Source organism: Aphelocoma coerulescens, chromosome 1 (assembly GCF_041296385.1).
Source record: "Aphelocoma coerulescens isolate FSJ_1873_10779 chromosome 1, UR_Acoe_1.0, whole genome shotgun sequence".
In the NCBI taxonomy this organism is placed as follows: Eukaryota; Metazoa; Chordata; class Aves; order Passeriformes; family Corvidae; genus Aphelocoma; species Aphelocoma coerulescens.
In genome coordinates this window covers 5,436,356-5,455,244 of record NC_091013.1, presented here as the reverse complement: position 1 = coordinate 5,455,244, position 18,889 = coordinate 5,436,356, and the positions used below count along the sequence as shown (strand labels likewise).

The window sequence follows — 18,889 nt, the reverse complement described above, 5'->3', positions numbered from 1 at the left end:
ACTCTGTGATTCTATATAGATTTTATATATACACGGCGTCTATTATTCCTTCTGTTGCTGTCGGTGCCCATCTGGTGGACCCAGAGGGCTGCTGTCCCCAGATCGGGGTGTCCCCCAGCCCTTGAGGGAACAACACTCTGCAGCATTCCTCCAGCACACCCCGGAAAGCAGGGACAGGGAAACCGGCCTTGCGCAGGGGAAGGCGGGTCCGTTTCCTGCTGCAGGCACCATCCACAGCCCCCCTGTGCCTTGGGATCGGGAAAAACGCTCCCCTGCAGGGCTGCAGCCGCACTTTTCCCACTGCCAGTGGGACTTCCCCATCACACTGCGCTAGAGGTGCCTCGGCGGCTGGGGACACCGGGGCTCGGCACCCCCGCCGGCAGGACTGACACCGGGGGGTCACCAGCCCCAGGTGCTGTCGCCGGGGCGGTGCCGCAGTCGCGACATCCCCGCGCTGCGGGGACGCCCCGTCGGGAGCCGCCGCCGCCGCCGCGCCGGGGAGCGACCCCGCCGGGGAGGGCGGGCCGGGCCGGGCCGGGGGGTGGGCAGGAGACCCCCCGACCCTCCCCCCCCTCCATCCCTGCCTCCCCCCGCCCTGACGTCACCGCCCCCCCGGGTCTCCCGGGCGACGGCTCCATCAGCGCCCGCGTCAGCGCCGCCCGTTCCCTGGCAACGTCCCGGTGTCTCCGCTCCCCTTCAGCCCCGCACCCGGGCGCGCGTCTCGCTGGCGTCAAAGTGACGTCAATGGGCCCGTCTCGGCTTTCGGCGGTGGGCGGGGGGAAGAGGCGGGCGGGGAGGGCGGGCGGTGCGCGGATGGAGGCGAGGGGCGGGCAGGGCGGGGGGCCGGGACATCCCGCGTGGTGCCGCCTGCCCCCCGGTGCGCGCTCGCCCCGCCGCACACACGCGCCCGCCCGCACAGCCCTGCGCGCACACCGCGCTCCGCCCGCCAGGTACGAGGCGGCTCCACGGCCGCTCCGCCGGGCTCTGCGCGGCCGCGGGGGGGGGGGGAGCGGGGCCGGCGGCGGCGCGGACGGGGCGGGCAGGGCCGGCGGAGCGCGGCTGACGGGCGCTGCGGTGCCGTGTCCGTGCAGGTGCTGCGCGGATGCTCCCGTCCTGAGGCGCGGCCAGCGCTGCCCGCCCCCCGCCTGAGCCATGGTGATCATGTCCGAGTTCGCCTCGGCGCCCGCGGCCGCGCACGGCCAGCAGCGGCCCCTGCGAGTCGGCTTCTACGACATCGAGAGGACCCTGGGGAAAGGCAATTTCGCCGTGGTCAAGCTGGCCCGGCACAGGGTGACCAAAACGCAGGTGGGTGCAGAGGGGGCAGCTCTGCTGGGTGACCGGAACGCTGGCGGGGCGCGGGGAGGGAGCGCGGCGGCTCCGCGCAGCCCCGCGGGCGCTGCTTCCTTCGCACGCCCGCGGTGATGCCGCGGTTCGCAGGGGCTGCAAGTTTTCCCGCTAGGTAAAAATTGAAACTCAGCAAGAATATGTGCAAAAAAACCCAGCCCAGCACCCGCAGTTCTGAGTGCTACTGTAGCTTCGTGAAGTTACTCTTAGTTTGCTAAAAACGCCCTGCAAATAAAGGATCTCTTGAAGACTTTAGATGTTTTGGGTTATTTTTTTTTTTCATTCAGTGTTCTTCAAGAACAAAGGACTTGGGGTGTTATTTGCAGAAATAATGTCTTCATGGGCGTGCAGCCGTATTTATACTTCTAGTGCATGTCAGAATCGCCTCAGCCGCTACAGTAGGAGATAGTCTGTTACAGGAATCTGTTTTTCACTGGCATGGGACGGATTAAAAGATTTGCGGAATCCTGTCCAGTGCTAATTTCTGCAGTTGTGTTCGCTACCTTACGTGTAATCCTTTGACGTAGAAAAGAAAAATGAAAACGTTCTGTTCCGCGAATTCTGTGCGGTTCAGAAAAACAGAATCAGCTTTGTCAAGTCCGTACTTTGAAAGCTACTTTAAAAGCTACTTTACTTGGATTTTGTGAGTGATGTGTTTGTGCTGGGGTGTGTATTTTTTTTGGTTGTTTTTAAGATATTTTAACAGTCAGAGTACCTGTTTTGTAATGCCTGGGGTTGTATTATTTAAATTTGCAGGTTGCAATAAAAATAATAGACAAAACAAGGTTAGATCCAAGCAACCTGGAGAAGATTTATAGAGAAGTTCAGATAATGAAGCTTTTGAATCATCCCCACATTATCAAGTTATATCAGGTAAGAGTTCAGCTTTGAAGCGCAGCACGTAGATAAAATACGCTTGTGGTCTTCTCTTGCACGTGATTTTTATATCCAATATTTGCAGAGAATGCATATTGAAATTCTTCTTGAAAAGCAATAGAAATAAACTGGGTGTCTTCAAAGTGGTTCTTCGTTCTTTGAACAAGATTCTGGTACATTAGACAGCTTTTGGACAAAAGGCACTGTAAATTTACAGTTGAAACCAGGCTGACGTTTGTTTCAGATTGAGGAATGGGTTATCTGAACTTATATGGTTAACTCGCCTTTCCTGTCTCCTCTGCTTTTCCCAGTTTAGAGGACTGGAACTTCTTATGTGCATTAGATAAGAGAAGACTTAAACTCACGTTTGGTGGTGGAGAGGGAAGCACTGAAGTTGAAGGGAAGGGATTTAAAGTTAACTAAAGTTAACCGGAAGGGGTTTAAAATCACCAACAATTAAACCAAATTAATCTAAGTAGGAAGTCTAAGTGGAAATTTAATCAAAGAATTCGATTAGTGAAAAAGGAAAAGGTGGTAAATGTTGGTATCTTAGAATATGGCAAAAAATGACCTGTTTGGTTGTTCTGTTCCAGTTTGTGTAGTTTGTAAAGTGAATTTTAAGTATCTTTCCCCTGCAGAGTTTCACAGCATGAATTTTGGCTTAGATTTGTTCAGTTTCTGCACTGATGGATATTTTTAACCGTAGGAACAAATTAATGTGTTGTGCAGAAAACAGGATCACACTTGCCTTGTGAGCAAGGACTGCTTTGCAAATTCTAAATGTTAGATCTAAGTAGCCTTTGGTGTACGCTCCTCTTCATCATCTCAAATGATGCCGTGTGGATTTAGGAAGAAGATGACAGAACAGTTTGGGTTGGAAGGGACCTTTAAAGGTCATCTGGTGCAAGCCCCTGCCATGAGCAGGGCAGAGATATCAGTCTCTCTGGACCTGTCTAAAAGGGCACGGGGAAGAAAGGTGGAGATGGATGAAGCAGCAGGTCTGAAAGTCCGTGTGCAGTAGTAAACAGTATTATCAGCTGTAATCTTACTGCTGGGTTTGTTGGCTTACAAAAACAAAAAGAAAAGAAGAAAAAAAAAAGAACAAAAAAGTTTAATTCACATGTAAGGCTGAAGAGCCAGTAAGGCAGGTGCTTAGGAAAGGCATTATTTGAAAGACCTTGACACACATGAAGTGTTTGTATTTATAGTGTTACCCATCATAACAAAAATGATTCTGTGTTAACAGCTGACGTCAGGGTTGCCCATGGGGCAGGATAGGACATACAGAAACATTCTAACAGTTTGGTTGAGTTCATTTCAGTGGAATGATGTGGGTGAAAATACTGTTGCGGAGCATTTAGAAAAGCAGGTTAAATTCCACCTCGTTGAACCACTTCACTTGATGCAGCAAATGACGTTGGTAGTGGACCATAATTTCTTTTCAGTGAAGTTTTCTTTTCTTTGTTGTTGTAACTGATGCTTTACCTGTTTGGTGGAGGCTGAGAAGCAGGGATGGAATTAGATGACATACCAATGTAGGGTGTGTGTTCTTGTATTATTATTTCATCATTGTTTTAGTTTCAGCACCGCGTCTTAATTTCATCCAGCTGGCAACTTTCCCAGAACACTTTCCTTCAGTTTTTTAAACTGGGAACCTCTCTTCCTTTGCTCCTTGTTTGTTTATTTTCATTTCATGTCTGTGTGTACTTGTAGTGAGGGGAGGAAAGAGTCTTTGAAAAAGGTTACATGTTGGGAGCCTGGAAGTTACAGCCTTTGAAGTAGAATTGAGGCTTTTTGGATTGTTAACCTGTTGTGAGCCTCCTCCTTCCAAAACAAAATATCTGCTCCTTGAGAGGGAAATGTTTCTAGGGAAATGTTGCATTCCGAAATCTGAAATGCAGCATTTGAAAGATGTGCTGTGGTAACTGAAGATGAACTTGGAAATGCTCAACATTTCTCATTCATTGTTTGGATTTTAGTTCTTTTTTTTTTTTTTTCCCTCCAAAGGCAAAAATTGTGAAATATCAAAGCAAGTTGATACTAGATTGATAGGCAATATATTGACAGGTGTTGATGTGCATCAAGCACTGCTGTTACACAAACAGCAGCCTCCCCATGTCCCAGCCAACTCCAAACAGGAGCAGGGGATCTGATGCCACTTCTTGCTTTGTCCAGGTTGCAGGTCTCTCTGCTGATCTGAGCCTCCACCAGCCTTGAGACAAAGATGACTTTAGATAAACTTTTAAGTGTCTTTGCATGTTCAAAGTATGTCACATTAATTGTAAAACTATATATGCAAAAAACTATATATAACAAAAGGGGAGTGTATGAAGTTATCTAAACACTCATCTACTATCTTATGGAGATTAGGTAGCATGGTAATGGTGAGAAGAACAATGGCCTGGGAAACCATTGTATAATGTAGGCACATAAGCCTTGATTTGTTATCTTTATCATTACCAGTTTGCCTGGAAAGAGAACTGTGGTGCAAAATTAGATGCCTTTACTGCCAGCTGCTGCAGCAAATATAAATTTGAATGGATATATTTGAGAATTCACACAGAAGAATAAATTAAACTAGAAAGCTCTGCTTTTTTATTTAAAATCATATCTTCTTGTGACTTCACAGGTTATGGAGACAAAGGATATGCTGTATATTGTTACTGAGTTTGCAAAGAATGGAGAAATGTTTGGTAAGTCCTCACTGATGGAGCTCACAGTTCCTTAGATTTAGAAACCATGGCTTTGTCATTCCTGAGTAACAGACATATTCTGATTTAAAACCCAGGGCTTGCACTGTCAGCTGTCAAACAGCAAGTGCAGCACCTGCAGGATTAGGAAAAATTTCCTGGGGGTGTTTCTACATCCTCTCTGATTTTGTCTCGCAGATCACCTGACCTCCAATGGGCACTTGAGCGAGAGCGAAGCGCGGAAGAAGTTCTGGCAGATTCTCTCAGCGGTGGAATATTGTCACAGCCACCACATCGTGCACAGGGATCTCAAAACAGAGAACCTCCTGCTAGATGCTAACATGAATATCAAATTAGCAGGTAATAGGAAACAGGAGGTCACTTCATAAAGAACATCAGGCATGTAGTCACATTGGGTCTCCCTAGGATGATCCTAGAAGTGTATTTGTGTTTGTGTAACTGAAAATAAAACAGTAGTCACAGATATTTCTCAGAACAGATTTTGTGAACAGAAGGGAATAGCTTAAATGAATGGGCAGAAAATAAAGCAACACATCTGTTCCTTTCTATCCATTTTCTGCTACTTCTGAAATATTAGTGGTCGAGTGTTGTTGTCTTACCCCAGATTTTCACCTTTGTTTCAGACTTTGGCTTTGGAAACTTCTACAAGTCGGGAGAGCCCCTCTCCACTTGGTGTGGAAGCCCACCCTACGCAGCTCCAGAAGTTTTTGAAGGCAAAGAATACGAAGGACCTCACCTTGATATATGGGTGAGCTTGCTCTTCCTCAGAACCTGCATTTCATACGTTGTGAGGGTCTGTGGGCCTTCAAAATGGCTGTTTTTCCTGGAGTCACTCATGTGCTGTGCTGTTTTCTATTGGCAGAGCCTTGGGGTGGTTCTGTATGTCCTTGTCTGCGGTTCTCTGCCTTTTGATGGACCCAATTTACCAACCCTGAGGCAGCGAGTGCTGGAGGGGCGGTTCCGCATCCCGTACTTCATGTCTGAAGGTGCTTTTTTTTTTTCAGATCCTTAATGTTAGAACAGGTGCTATAAAGGAGTAGCTGTCCTGTTTGCAGCTGGCAATTACTTTGTCTTTATATATCCACTAGTTTCTGTAGGGCAGAACACGTTTTCTTTTCTGGGACCTGCTTTATGGTGCATCTAAAAGGCTGTAGTTTCTTTTCTTTGAGTACCCCTATGGATTTACAAAAATACTTGACACCCTAGCTGGAGAAATAATCACTCAGAAAAGAGAGAAAATGGGATTTTAATAAGACTAGGCTACAGTGCTGAGATGGGTGTAGTTCTCCTAAGGTATTTTAGCTATGCAGAAAGGGTGTATTCCAGTGTGGCTGAGCAGAAATAGTGGGACTTCGCAGTGTTTCCTGAGAACTTCAACAGTCTGATGAGAAACATGAAACTGAAGAGTGTTATCAGCTCTCTCTGATTTGGTTTCAAAACCGAGTGAACGTGCCTCTGTTGTCACGTGCAGATTATCTGCTGAACTCTGAAGTTTATCAATTGTAGCCATGAATAGCTTTATTTCCTGATTATAAGTAAATAAGCAGTATGTATGGACCAGGAAGTTGTATGGGATGGGGTTCTGTACTACATTCTGACCTATTTTATGTAGATGTAATGCCATTAAACCTGCATCCTCTGAAAACCAGCTCTTGTACAAGGTGCAAGGCCACCTGATATCCAGTACAGCTTCATTTCCTGCAGTGAGGTGTTGTTTTTGTGATATGTATGTGGACATCTCTTGTGCTGTCTGGAATATTTGATAGTCAGATCAGGCATCAGCTGCTCCCAAACCTTTAATTCCTGTTTTAATAGGCATCTTGCACTTGCTGGGAAGTGTTCTTAGCAGTGACCTGGGGCTGGCCTGTTATTTTTACCCCTTGCTCATGAGTTTGTCTTTGTCACCCAGACTGTGAAACACTAATCCGACGGATGCTGGTTGTGGACCCAACCAAGCGGATAACCATCTCCCAAATAAAGCAGCACAGGTGGATGCAGGCTGACCCCTCCCTTCAGCAGCAGCAGTCCTTGTCCTTCTCCATGCAAAACTACAACTCCAACCTGGGCGACTACAACGAGCAGGTCCTCGGGATCATGCAAACCCTTGGCATTGACAGGCAGAGGACTGTAGAGGTGAGTTCTTGCCCTTTAGATCCTTCTTCAGTGGCTGCCGGAATGCCAGTGGTGCAGTCGTGTGTCATTCAGTGATTGGCCTTAATCTGGTGTCACAGCATAAAATCTTCACTGCCCTTCTGCGTTTTGCTTATTTTTTTTTGAGCGTGCTACCCTGAGCCCTTAGTGATGAGTTTTGGCTGCTTATCTCCTGAGTTACCTGTAACTCAGAAGGCCCTTCCAATGTCTTCCAGTCTCTGCAGAACAGCAGCTACAACCATTTTGCTGCGATTTATTACCTGCTCCTGGAGCGCCTCAAGGAGTACCGGAGCAGCCAGGTGTCCACTCGGCCGGCAGCCGGCCGGCAGCCGCGGCCCAGGAGCTCCGAGATCACCACCACTGAGGTGAGGAGAGGCACCAGGGCCTTTGGATCTCCTTTCTGTGTAACTGCCAGGCTTCTGAAAACCAGTTCTGGCAGTGGTGCCCTCTGACAGGACACAGCCTGCTGTTCTTCAGCAGGAGGCTGAGTGAATATTAATGCCCTGTTTCCTAGGAAGTGACCGCGGGTCATGTCATGGTCCAAAGAATAGTCTGCCTCCAGTGCAGGTCAATAATGAGCCACAAGATTGGACTTCTCATGGAAATCTGCCCTCTTGGTTATGCTTCTTTGTTGCATATCCTGTAGGTTCCTCAGAAGAACTCCATGAGTCATTTAATGTGTTTTTCTGACATTCTTTTTATTTTCTTCGCCCCCACCCTCTTTAAAGTGTGGTTTGGGTGCCTTTGCAAATTGCACTTCCAGTTAAATTGCCTAACTTAGGAGGAGGAGTTCTGTGTTTGTGTTGGCATTGATGGATTAGCTTTGTTCGTTTTCATAGAAAGCATGAGGAGAAAGCTTGCAGGGAAGGTAGCTCTGAGATTCTGTGACTCTCCAGTTTCTGAAAAGTCACGTGGAGCAGTGTGTGTGATGGCTTCTGTGCATCGCTCTCTCTCCAGATGCCTCAGGACAGTCTCACTAGTGAAACCCTTCGATCATCTCTGCTTTACCAGCAACCTCAGAGCCTGATTCAGCCATCCTTGCAGGCTGAAATGGACTGTGACATAAGCAACCCATTACAGGTTGGTGTTCCCAGCTAAACTGTGCATTGCTTCTTTTTTTCCACTGTTCTGCCAATCCAAAACAATGGGGGTTGTGACTGTTGTTGTCTCCCTCCTACGTTTTGTTTGGCATTTGGGCATGGTGTCACCATAGCCTCTCAAACAATATTCCTACTGAAGACATGCCACAGAATTGTGGAGAGTATTAAAAGGCAGTTCAGAAATGAGCAAAAGACCCTGAAGTCTGTGATCTGGCATGTTTTCCAGCCTGTGTTCTTCCCTGTGGATACCAACTTCAACGGGCTCTTCCGGAACCGCTCCATCTCCCCGAACAGCCTGCTGGAGACCACCATCAGTGAGGAAGTGAGGCAAGAGAAGGAGCTGGAGGATGAAATTAAGGCATATGACCACCCCATCTGCATCCCCAGCAACACCAGCAGGAGGCACACCCTGGCTGAAGTGACCACCCATTTCTATCAGCACGTCCCTCCATGTAAGTAAGTCTGGGAGAGATGAAGGGTGTCTGTAGGCAGAGGAAAAGAGCAGAGAAGGAGTGCCATAGAGCCCAAATGCCAAAGGAGGATGTGCTGATTTTACCTTGGCTGGGGTAGGAAAGCCTAGAAAAGAGGTCTGCCCTCCCCAGTTCTGTCTTCCTACAGGTAAGCAGGGCCCTTAGGGAAGAGAAGTTGTGCTGTTGTATTTCATCTAGATCTCTTCAGAGGGGAGTGTGCTCACAAGCAGGACACAAACCTGGCCTGCTTGCTTCTGCTGTTGTACTGGGGGAGGAGAAAGTACCTGAATTTAACAAAAAACGCCTCACTCATCGTGTTTGGTACATGCCCAGACCCTGTGAACCAGCCAGTAAGCACAACTGTTCACAAAACAATAATCCTGGTTGTGCTAAAGAAACACTCTGTGCCTGATCCAGCACAGCCTGGTGATGCTGGCATTGCTGGCAGAGCCCTGCCAGCTGGACAGGAGCCCAAATTGAGGTTACTTGTTGGTGACCCCTTGCTGGAGTCAAGCCCTGGGACAACACGAGTTGCTGCACACCTCTCCAGCTCGAGGCTGTTTATTAGTGCCAGTGTAGGTGGGCAGAGGGCTCTGATGTCATGTTTGTTCCTTCCTGTACTCATCTTGGGAATGTTCTTTCTCTCCTTCCTTCCCCTCCATAGGTATAGTCATTTCCTCCTCTGCCAGCCCCACAGAGGGAACTAGTTCAGACAGCTGCCTTACTTCATCTTCAAATGACAGCTCAGTGGCCCTGAGCAGCTGTTTGGCAGGTCAAGTAATGACGGGGAGCCCGGCCACAGCGAGGATGACGTCGCCTTTCCTCGCTTCCCAGTCTGACGCTCCCGTGTTACAAGCCCAGGGCTGCATGGGAGGTGCTTCTCTCCTGCCTGTCAGCTTCCAAGAAGGAAGGAGAGCATCTGATACCTCATTAACTCAAGGTAATGTCTTCCTGGCTTTGTTGCTGAGGAATTGCACCCTCCCAACAGCCACTGGGAAAGGGTAGGGCGCAGGGAGACTTGCTGCCCACGCTGAGGCCAGACACCTGGATATTCTGCCTCTTGTCTTCCCGGGCCCTGAGGGAGGGTGGGATGCCCTGAGGAAGGTGCCTGGAGGAAAGGTTCCCAGACACTGATTCAGCCTGCCCATGGAGATATTTCTGCTGCCGTGAGTGGGATGGCAGGCTCCACCTTCCTCCTAAAATATGGAGTGCACAACGTCACAATTTCTCTCTGGCTTTTCCTTTGCTGTGCATGTTCATCCGCACCAGGGTGCAGCTGTCCCAGTCCCTGTTCCATTCCCTAAATCCTGTTCTGACCACCAGGCAGAGGGTGAACGTGAACTGGAGTCTCTTGTAGCCCAGTTCTCACACCCGGGAGGGCAGCACCCAGAAAGGCTGATCTGTACTGTAGGCAAACGCTGAGGAGGATTAAAGTGCATTTCTTTTCCTCGTGTCCCACAGGCTTGAAGGCTTTTAGGCAGCAGCTGCGGAAGAATGCTCGAGCCAAGGGGTTTCTCGGCTTGAATAAAATCAAAGGCTTTGCTCGGCAGGTGTGTCAGTCCTCCTCCTCTCGGGCAGCAAGGAGTGCCATGAGCCCTTTCCAGCACACACAGCCCAACACCTGCATGTACAGCAGCAGTGGGAGCAGCAGAGAGGGGAGAAGCCTCCTGGAGGAGGTGCTGCAGCAGCAGAGGTGAGGGAGGAGCTTTGCTGTCTTTTCGTTGGGTTTACTTTGGGTTAGGGGTAAGCAAGGAGGGGTAAACACAGCAAAAGAGGTTGGGGGTTTGGTCACTGGGGGTTCCTGTGCTCCATCTTTTCTGTGTGGCAGTGGGTAAACTGCTTGGCTTCCTTTGTGGCTTCCTGCCCTGGCACATGTAACACAGGATGTGCAATTCCACTCAAAAATCTCGATGTCCAAATATTTGGAGGTTGCTGAATTGAGAAGCAGTTTGGTAGTGTGGGGGAAAACATTGCTTCTCCCTACTGCAAGCTGTGTTTTTCTTTGTTAGTTTTGGGAATGATTTCTTTCCTCCTCTGCCTCCTCCTGTAATTTTCCCATGGCAAGGAAGCGAGACCTTGTAATTTGGAAAAGTTACAGCCCACAAAGGAGGCACAGTTCCAGTGGCCTCAAATGTCATGTGTGGTGGCACCTCTTCGTTCCCAGAGAAGCAAGATGGAAAATTGAGCTTCCAGTTTATCTGCACACATTGTCTCTAGAACATCTATTATTAGGTGGCCAAATCGTGACCAGATAAACTTGGTTGTGATAGTTGCCCTCTACAGAATGAGGAAAAACCTGGCATGGGCAGCTTGCTTTGATTGTACTGGCTGGGGTAAGGAGAGGTTTGATCGAGAGAAGGGAACAAAGGGGAAAGTTATGATCAAGGTTAGGGGCAAGAAAGGAAGGAATAAAGCATGAAATTATCCTAGCAATGCAAATTAACCTCTTCCCCCTTGGATTTTGTCCAGAATGCTCCAGTTCCAGCATCACCAACTACTCCAAACAGCTTGTCCCCAGACTTCCCAGACATCTGCAGCAAGTGGCATCCCCTCCTCTGACGGGCCAGGTACCTGCAAAGCCTCCAACTCCATTCTGCTGTCAGAGCTGCAAAGAGAGAACTCGTTTGAGCTGGCCTTTGCTGGCAGCAGCCAACTGCTCCAACCTCATTTCTTTGGCGTGAGCGTGTCTCCGGCGTCGTCGGCCGCTCACCTGCTGGACACTCACCTGTACATCAGCAGCAGCGTCCCCCCGCTCGCCGCCACCCTCTCCCAGCAGCAGAGCTTCTCCGCGCCCTCCCCCAGCTACGACGCCGTCGCTCTGCAGCACGGGGACTGTGAGATGGAGGACCTGACTTCCAGCCAGCTGGGGAAGTTTGTGCTGGTCAAGTGAGAGCTTCAGGCTGCTCTCGTGGCGGGGAACTTTCAGCACTGTTCCGTGGCTGGCTGGCGGCGTGGGGACGAGTGACTCTCAGAAGCAATAAATTTTGAAGTATGTGAAGAGGCTGTCTGGCTCAGAAAGCTGGCAACTTTATAGGACTGAAACAAGCAATATGTATGTCTTTTTGCTTCTACTATTCTTGCACTGAACAAATACGAATAGAAACTGATTTTTTTTTTTTTTTTAAAGGAAAAAAATAATGATGGGGCAGATGGGTGGGGTATTTGTGGGGGCAGGGAGGGATGTGGTTGGGGAAGAACTCTTCGGTACTGTACTCAAGTCAGACCAATACAGCTCTGCTGTTATGCAAGATTAGCAGCTGTCAGTAGTGGTGACACAGCAGGGAGAGGCTTTTCAAAGAAGGGACCAGAGCCTCCCCTTTTCACAATATTCATTTATGGGTTTGTGACGATGATTACCTCTTTTAAAGAAAATAAACAGAAAACCAGTGGCATGAAGCATTATGCATTCATAGGAGACAAAAATGGAAGCATTGCCATTTGTTGTTTTTCCTTTTCCCTCCTGTTAACACTCATTTTATTTAAAGGAACCAACATCCCCATTCCACACCTCCCAGATACACATACTTTAAATGAAAACTGTGAACTTCTTGCTTGATACATCAGCTGGAAAAGCTTAGCATGCCCTTCTAATTAGTACAGAAGCAGTAACTATTGGAAATGTATCCCTTGGTAATGAGGATCCAAATTGCATAATTGCCTGGTCTTTTGCAGGGATGTTTGTTTGGGAGTGTGTACATACACACAGGTGCACACATGCCTATATTTTGTTGGTCTGGGTAATCTTTAGGAATCTCTTTATAAACTCTAAGTTTGTTCATATTCTTGCCGAGGCACTGAGGAGGGAAGCAGCAGCACCTGTGGGGTAATGGGAAGGGTTTTCTTTTTAAAAAGCCCTTCTGGAGGTTGCCTACAAAGTTGCCTGAGGGGTATTTCTTAGTGCTGCACATCGTTATTTCCGCTGCTAATTATGTTTTTATGCATTTCATTATCAGGGTCCAAACAGAACTGACTCTTGGGGAAATGTGCAATATTGAGGTTATAATTATATACTGACAAAAGGACTAGGCTAGAACAGAATTCTACTCTTAACAGAGTACAGCTTTTTCTGAACAAAACTGTATTAAAAGTGAGTAAAACAGCACAATCTTTGGGTGTTTGTTTTTAGTTGGTTTTTGTTTTTTGGCATATTAGCAAAACGAGGTTTTGGATTAGATGGGTGTTTTTCGTATGGTTTTTAATGCTGTATATGTATATAAATAGGAAGCAGAAAACTATATAACACTAGTTATTTTTTATATTTTGTAATATGCTTCTGTTGTGTTTCTGGTATAAACCCCAACTCCCCTGCCGAGGCAGACCATGATTTCTCTTGGTGTCAATGGAGGTTATGCTGAGGTCTAGAGGGGAGGACAGGCTGTGCTCCTACAGACACGAGTTGGGGAGTGCATGCAAACTTTGGAAGCAGGTGAGCAGGCAGTGAGACAGCTTGGCTGGGAGCTGCCATCCGAGTGTCAGAGCATAGCTGCGTTCTGTCTAAATGCTTAAAGGACCCATCTCCCTAGTGTGACACAGGGTGCCTTCAAGTTACCTTGGCTTCATGCAACCTGCAGTATTACACATTTGCAAATAATATAGAGACTTGTTTTGGTTTTTTTTTTTTTTTTTGGGTTTTCTTTTTTGTTTGGTTTGTTTAGTTGTTTTTGGTTTTTTTTAAGAAAAAAAAAAAAAAAGCCAAAGATTGACCAGGTTAATTGGTGGGAGTAGGAAGGGTTGAAGATGTCGTGTGGCTCTGTCTGTGGCTCTCCATAAATGACCTCTTCATCTGTGTGTTGTGTCTGTGTGTCTATTGGTGCATCTCCAGCTTGCCACTGCTGCTCCGTGGTCTGGAAGCTTCAAAGTGACAGAAAATTGCTCGAGTTGAACTCCTGTTAATGAGTGGTGCCTTGCAGCAGAGAAAACACCAAAGTCTCATGCTCGTTTGTAGTGTGGGTTTAAAAGAAAAAAGCCAAACAACACCCCCCCAAAAAACCCATCCCAAAAAAGAGATTGCATGGAGATGGCTGGAGAGGAGGGCAAGAAGAAGCCAACTTGTCACAAAGCAGCAATTTGGCCTTCAGTTTTGTAAGTGGTAGCACACGTACTTAAACCACAGAATTTCCTCCTCAATTTGTGTTTTGTTTAATGCCAGGGATCTAAAGGCCACAGATTCTTTTGTTTCCTGTCCTGAGCAATGACAAGCACTTTACTTTCATAGTATTTTTTTTTTTTTTTCTTTTCCAATTGCTGTAGAACCTCTTTGGAATTATTGCTGGAGCAGAAGAGGTCATTTTAAAAGTCTGGGGTTTTTTTGTAGATATCTTGACAGTGCTGTTCTGCAGACTGCAATGCAATAGGGTATTTAAAGACACTACGTGATTGGTTTAATTGAGATGTATAGTTTATTTTTTATCATGACTGAACAATCATTTTATTTCTTATGTTAAAATGAGAGGTGTACACCAAAATGATTAGTTGATGTGTTTTATTTAATATTTAAATAAAAAAATGTTTTAAAATTGTTGTCCTGCATGTGATTCTGTGGAGTATCTTCACCCAATGCACTTAGGATTTGCATAGTCAAGACTCATTTTCAAGCCAAAGTCCGTAGGACACTGCTGACACTTTCTATTACATCCTAAATGAAGAGGGATGGCGGGCTCACAAATCTGATAATGGGATATTGAGCCTTTTGCTGGTAGGCAATCTGTCTGAATTTAACCCAAGTCTGTGGTAATCAGGTTATGAAATGCAGCAGCACCAGAGGTCTGGGCAGTGAGGGTGGCCCGGCGTGGTTGAGGGTTACCAGATGGGCACTGCCTCCGTGTCACCTTCAGCCAGATCAAGGCAGTTACTGACAGAGAGCAAAGGGGAGGAGGGAGGGATTCAAGGGGCAGGGTGGATTGTCTCTTGTGAAATATAACTTGAGTTAAAAGAGTTACTCAAAAGGCTTTGTATTCAGCTTGTGCAGTCACAATGAGAGCAAGGAGGGGTTTCGTCTGCAAAGAGACCCCTGAATATTGACAAGCTTTGGTTTGACCTGACAAACACTCTGTAAAAAAAACCAACAAACCCAAACAAAAAAAAACCCCAAACCAAACAACAAACAACAGTGTTTTTAAAAAAGAAATTAAGGATCGTTTTTTTCCCTTTTTTTTTCTATTCTGAAGTTTTTGTTTTAAAATCCACCTATCACATTTCAGAGGAAAGGGAGAGTGATGGAAAGGTAAATCCAAAAAGTTAAACAGAAGCTTGGGGGAAAACAGAGATAATATTTACTTAATTTGCTTTCTAAAGTAGTTGTTTGCTGAGCTGGAGTTTGTAGAGCTCTTTGTGCATTTGCTGTGACTCCTGAACTGGTAGAAAAGTGTCATGCACGTGTTTTTCCAGGGTTGTATTTTCAACGTGACCATCCAAAGTTAGGAATTTTGCAACTCTTAAAAAATAATGGACGCATTCTAAATTATCTTTAATTAGGTTTTAGTATGACCTGGCTTAAGGATAATCCCAACTGTTGTTTTCAGCTGGGTTCTCAGGGCATTATTTTAAACTCCAGTAATTCTGGGAAATTTGAGAAAGTTGCTTCTCAATGGATACAAATCAGTGCAGCTCCACCAACTTTCATTGACATCACTGACCCTTGGGTATAGAGGGATCCCGCCAGCATCATGATTTCTGTGAAATGGTAGGAAAAACAAGTACAAAGAAACCCTGGGAGTCTGGACTCAGTTTCCATGTGTGCACTGTTTTCACTCTTGGTGCTTTAGTCACTGTCTTCCTTCCTTTCCTCTGAAATCTGTCTCTGCTCCTGTTCCCAGCATTTGTTTTTGTCTTTAACATCTCTCAAGATGCTGTTTTTCTTGCCTTCATTTCTCACATTACAACTTGGTACCTTCCCTTTCTCTCCCAGTCCAGGACTGGTGTTTTTCCCCCACCGTTCAGATGGAACAGATGCTGACAAGTTTAGCACAACCCCAGAAGTGAATGATCAAACCTTGGTTGTTTTTTCCTCCAGAAAGGAAATGCCTAGAGCTGGCAGGAGATGCCAGACTGGTGGCAGTGAAAAACACAGGCTGTTTTTGCACTGAGCAGGCTGAGCACAGACACCCAGCCGAGCACTCTGGTGCCAGTGTGGTCCAGCCACGGGAGCAAGGGATTCTCACCTGCCCCTCTCCTCCTGATCCATAACTCATCCCCACGGCTTTTTCCTTCTGCCCAGCACAGCAGCCACAGCTCAGCGAGGAAAGGAATCCCTCATGGCAAAAGCCATGGTTGTGTAACCCTGGCCTGTGTCAGCTGGAAGGGGGAAGCAGCAGAAGGGAGAGCAGTTGAGTGAACGAAATTATGGTGCAGGAGATGGAAAGTGATCGGTGCTTCCTTTTTGCTCATCCTGCAAAGTGAGAATAAGGCACACGTCACACAATGAAGGAGAATTAATTTAAGACTGATAAAAGGAAATATGTGCCTCGGGAGGACATTGCTTCAAATGTGCTTGCTGGCTTATTTCATGACTGCTAACTACTTTTAGTGGTGACAGTTAAATCAATGATAAAGGTAATCCACTGTCATGGTTTATGGGTTTAGCAGAGCAGCTGTGGGAGATCAGGAAGGAGCTGGTCTTTGGTACAGACTGCCAGGGGCATGATAGATTCTTAGGACAGAAATGACTTTCTCCCAAGGCATCAGAAATTAGCACCTGCCAGAGACAAAACTTTCATGTGAGGTGAACAAACTTGACCATCACCTGCAATAAATTCCAATCTCTTAATAAACATCTTATGTCACGTGTAATGTGTCTTTTTCAGTGATAGCGGCTCAGAGCAAAGGTCCAGCTCATTGGGCAGCTCATTCCAGCAGCAGACTCTGAGGTAAAGGGTGTAAGGACAGGGCAAGCATAGCACAATTCCTCTGTGATATTACCAGCTCAGTAGAGAGCAGACTGTGGTTAAGGGAATTTTTGACTGGCATTTGGGTCATTGTGTTTAACAGCTGCAGATGGGTCAAGCCTCCAAGAATTTGGCTAACTCCTTTTGGAATTCTTTTATAATTCTGGTCTTCACAGCATCCTGTGACAAGTGTCATAATTCAATTTTGCATTGTGTGGAAGAAGTACTTCCTTTTCTTCCTACTGGACCTCCAGCCCAATAGATTGAGTTGTGCTGCCTTTCCTTTGGGACAGCAGAGACAAATAATGTTCTCCTGGTCACACTTCCATGTTGAGTTGTCAGGATCTCTCTCACATCCCTTCTTAGATGAGATGGCCAAGCAGAAGGACTCTGCTGTAGTTTCCATGTTATCCCTTCTGTGTCTTCATGGATTCTTCTACATCCTCCTTGGTGAACACCCTGTGTTTGAGGCAGGGTACCCTACAAGGAGACATTCTCATTCTCTTTTAATTTTGTAGTCATTCCTAAAGCTCTTTTTTTGCACTGTTGACACCTGTTGAGCAGTGAGCTGGAGTTTTCAGCAAACTCGCTGACTGAGGCTTCCTTCCTGCCAGATGTTAATTTAGCACCCCTGATGGTCTTTGTATGGCTCAGGTTGGTTTTTCTCACAGTCACCACTTTTTATTTGCTGCTGGTGAGTTTCATAGGTTATTTCATCAACCTGCCATTCAGTTTTCTGAGATTACTCTCCACCTGGTTCCAGCTGGATCTTTTATGAATACATCAAATTGCCCAGGTCTTGACACGAATGGATTTGCAATGACTGAGCTCTCACTCAACAAACTTTGCTCTTTCCCATTCTATCACACTTTTAGCTATTCTGCTTTTTGTTATGCTTTCTGTCAATTCGCCTTGCCTGGCTTCCCAGCCCACAGGTTTCTGGATGACCTCTAAAGGCCCTTTTTAAGAATGAATGTAACATTTGCCACCTTCCGTTCCTGTGGTGCCTCGCCATTTCAACAGCTGCTGTGGTATTGTACTGAATAGGTCAGCAATTTCAAGTCTGAGTTGCCTCAGAGCTCGAGCTCTTGAGTGAAACCGTCTGGTCCCAGCAATCTGTTAATATCACTTTTATAGTTTTATCCTAAAATCTCTTCTACTGACACTTGGAGGTTTGGAGAGTTTCTGGCTCGTTCCCTGTGCAGCTGGAGTGGGGCACAGCTGGAGTGAAGTCGAGCAGAACTGCCAGGACTGGATGGATGGGTCTGCACAGCCAGAGGCTGAGCCAAGCAGACCACATGTCCCTTTTGCACCTCAGACCAGTGACAAAGCAGTGACAGCAGGGTGGGCACCAGGGAGTGCCCAGGTCAGCCCAGCAGTCCCCTTCTTATGTCCTCCAGGGATGACCAAGCCTTTCTTCCTTCACTGTATTTACATTTGAGGAGCTGAATTTACAGATGGCTTCCTCAGCTGATGTAAACTGGCGTTGCTAAATCAAAGCTACTGCAGCGACGCTGCTTTATGATATAAACATTATTAGCAGCACATTAAAGCTCCGACGTCCAGAGCCAGACAACCTCATCCTTTGTTTCTCCAGCCACTGAGGCAGTGAATTTAGATTCATTATTTTTGATGGAGCTTTTCCTGTATCCTGCCAGGGTGCTTTTTTAGTTCTTCTGTTTTACATCCCTTTCTGCTACCCTGGGCAACTGTGTTTTTGTAACAGTCCTTGGTTTATTCTGTGACAAGAAAAATGTCTTAGTCAAGGGCTGGAAGGGATTTCAGAAATTCTAGCTAAGTACCTTTTTTTTGCCTAATCTTGCTGATCATTTCTTCCCCATTTCCTGGTAAGGTAACATGATGTTATCATTTGGTGAGCTTGTCTACACACTTGATAGGTAGATGGGTATTTAGGGCTTCTCACAGCCATTATCTCCAGGCATCTGCTGGATTTCCAAACAGATCTGCTCCTGCAAGAAACATCTTGCAAAAACTGAGCTTTAAACCTTCCTGTTCAAACCATATTAAAAAAAAAATAAAAAAAGAAGAAGAGAAGTCATTAATCATTTGATTTTAGCTGCTTTTTCCTGGTTGCCTAACAATATTACTGCTACATTTGCTGGGACACGTTCACACTTTGTGCTCTTTGGACCCAGTGAAGGTAATGATGCAGTGGTCAGCTAAGTGTCTTCGTAGGTTTTTCCTGTTCAACTCTTGTAGGGTAGGCGATGATTTTATTGAACATGTAAAATTAGATTTCCAGGAACAGTTATGCACATGTCGTTGAAATCCATTTTCCATGAACATTTTGCTCTCTGCTCATGAAAAGTGAGCACAACAAGAACGAGGACACA

General features: G+C 46.5%; 1 protein-coding gene across 1 annotated transcript; it reads left to right on the top strand.

Annotated features, from left to right (window-relative positions):
- Positions 1 to 852: 852 nt before the first annotated feature.
- SIK1 (salt inducible kinase 1) lies at positions 853 to 13,932 on the top strand. The gene is made up of 14 exons (XM_069021607.1): positions 853 to 950; positions 1,092 to 1,305; positions 2,101 to 2,217; positions 4,850 to 4,913; positions 5,109 to 5,270; positions 5,555 to 5,679; positions 5,794 to 5,917; positions 6,841 to 7,064; positions 7,298 to 7,447; positions 8,040 to 8,162; positions 8,409 to 8,634; positions 9,317 to 9,592; positions 10,114 to 10,345; positions 11,122 to 13,932. The coding sequence occupies exons 2-14, from the start codon at positions 1,153 to 1,155 to the stop codon at positions 11,540 to 11,542; spliced, it is 2,397 nt and encodes a 798-aa protein (XP_068877708.1). The 5' UTR covers positions 853 to 950; positions 1,092 to 1,152; the 3' UTR covers positions 11,543 to 13,932.
- The last annotated feature ends 4,957 nt before the right edge of the window (positions 13,933 to 18,889 follow it).